The 2,153-nt window shown below is 46.5% G+C and overlaps 1 protein-coding gene across 1 annotated transcript; it reads left to right on the forward strand.

The window, feature by feature from the left end:
* Nucleotides 1-897: 897 nt before the first annotated feature.
* Nucleotides 898-1,836, forward strand: LOC119253145 (olfactory receptor 2H1-like). Its single transcript, XM_037520788.1, has one exon. It carries the CDS (start codon nucleotides 898-900, stop codon nucleotides 1,834-1,836), a length of 939 nt encoding a protein of 312 aa, XP_037376685.1.
* The last annotated feature ends 317 nt before the right edge of the window (nucleotides 1,837-2,153 follow it).

Consider the following 2,153-nt stretch of genomic DNA (forward strand, 5'->3'; position numbering starts at 1 on the left):
TGTGCATCAATTTCACAACCAGTGAACACTGCCCATTCAATGACTGAGAGAGTAAAAAAGATCTAAGAACGGGGTCTCTAGACATGAAACTCTCTCTCACAGATAAAACAGTCCATCATTGATATACTTTACAAATAAAGAAACATAAATGGAATGTGAATAACTAAAAAATCATCAATGGCTAGAGAAAGAGCAACCGCACAGAGAAAATTTATATTCAGAAAATTCATTCAAAATACTGCACTTTGGGGCTTCCCTGGTGTCACAGGGGTTAAAGACACAGTGCTATCAAGCTATTGCCAGCCACTACAGCACTAGTTCAATCTCCAGCCAGCCAGGGAACAACCCACATGGTGCAGCAGGCCTCCCCTGTCGTGCCTACTGCTCCCCTCAAAGTATATTTCAGTAGATCTTCCTGGTCTGCTCCCCAATCTGTCTGGTAAATCCTCTCACCTCCCCACACCTCGGGTCTACACCTCACTTCATGTATGCTTAAATAAATTAATCTTTAAAAAAAAAACTGTACTTTTCCAGTTCTTCCAACAAATATATAAGAGATAATACAACACTTAGACCAGCACTTGCATATAATGTATGTAATAAATGCATGTTGAATTAATTAATTTTAACATAAGCCTCCTTAGCATCTACCTAGTAATCCTGAGATACAAATGTGAGGTTCCCTCTGTTTCCAGCACATGGTTTCCTCATTCCCACTGAACCTTGGAGGAACAGGGAGCTGTTAGAAGGTGGTGCGCATGAAAAGGTGCTACCTGAGAACTGCAGAAAGAGGGACTTGTGCCTGGTACCGCCCAACAAGCACTCAAGCTGAGTTTTAGAGACAGTTGGGCCCCTGCCTCACAGCTCTCTCCCTCTAGGTCCACACAGGAACAGGCCATGGTCAACCAAAGCTCCCCAGCAGGCTTCATTCTTCTGGGCTTCTCTGCACACCCAGGACTTGAAAGGATCCTCTTCGTGGTGGTCTTGATTTCTTACCTCCTGACCCTGGTGGGCAACACATGCATCATCCTGCTGTCTCTGCTGGATCCCAGACTCCACTCCCCAATGTACTTTTTTCTCTCCAACCTCTCCTTCTTGGACCTCTGCTTCACCACAAGCTGTGTTCCCCAGATGCTGATCAACCTCTGGGGCCCCAATAAGACCATCAGCTACTTTGGTTGCTTCATCCAGCTCTTCATCTTTATGTCTTTGGGGACCACTGAGTGCATCCTTCTGACGGTGATGGCCTTTGACCGCTATGTGGCTGTCTGCCAGCCCCTCCACTATGCCACCATCATCCACCCCCGCCTGTGCTGGCAGCTGGCCGCTGTGGCCTGGGTTTCTGGCTTAGTTCAATCACTTGTCCAGACACCACCCACCCTCCGCCTGTCCTTTTGCTCCCACCAGGAGATAGATAACTTTTTATGTGAAGTCCCTTCTCTAATTCGAATTGCCTGTGGAAACACCAGCTACAATGAGATCCAATTAGTTGTGTCCAGTGTGATCATTGTCGTTGTGCCCTTCAGCCTAATCCTTGTTTCTTATGGTGCTATTGCCCGTGCGGTACTGAAGATTAAATCTGCAAAAGGACGAAAGAAGGCTTTTGGGACATGCTCCTCCCATCTCCTTGTGGTCACCCTCTTCTACAGCTCAGTCACTGCTGTGTACCTCCAGCCCAAAAACCCCCACGCCCAAGAGAGGGGCAAGTTCTTTGGTCTCTTCTACGCAGTGGGCACTCCTTCTCTTAACCCCCTCATCTACACTCTGAGGAACAAGGAGATAAAGAGGGCATTCAAGAGGTTGCTGGGGAAGGATGAGAACTCCAGGGAGAGCTGAAGGAGAACTGCTTGTGGCTTTCTAAGTTATGAAAGCTTCTCTGTGATTAGTGAGAATTTTGAGATCCCCAGTATGCTACTTTCTCCACACACACCCCCAAATACTGCAGTGTTTCACTGACCATGTGTCACTTAAGCGAAAATAAAAAGTGGGGAGGAAAAGGGAGGGAAGTAGGGAAGAAAGAACTGGGTTAAGGTAGGTATCTCTGACTCCGTAAACGTAAATACTGTCATCCAGCTAATTATTAATATTTTTACTCTTCTCCTTCCTGTTTGTCCTATTTGCCCTACTAGAGGTTACATAACTTTGCCATGCCC

This window comes from Talpa occidentalis, unplaced genomic scaffold (assembly GCF_014898055.3).
Source record: "Talpa occidentalis isolate TD23 unplaced genomic scaffold, MPIMG_talOcc4v2.1 talOcc4.2, whole genome shotgun sequence".
Taxonomy (NCBI): Eukaryota; Metazoa; Chordata; class Mammalia; order Eulipotyphla; family Talpidae; genus Talpa; species Talpa occidentalis.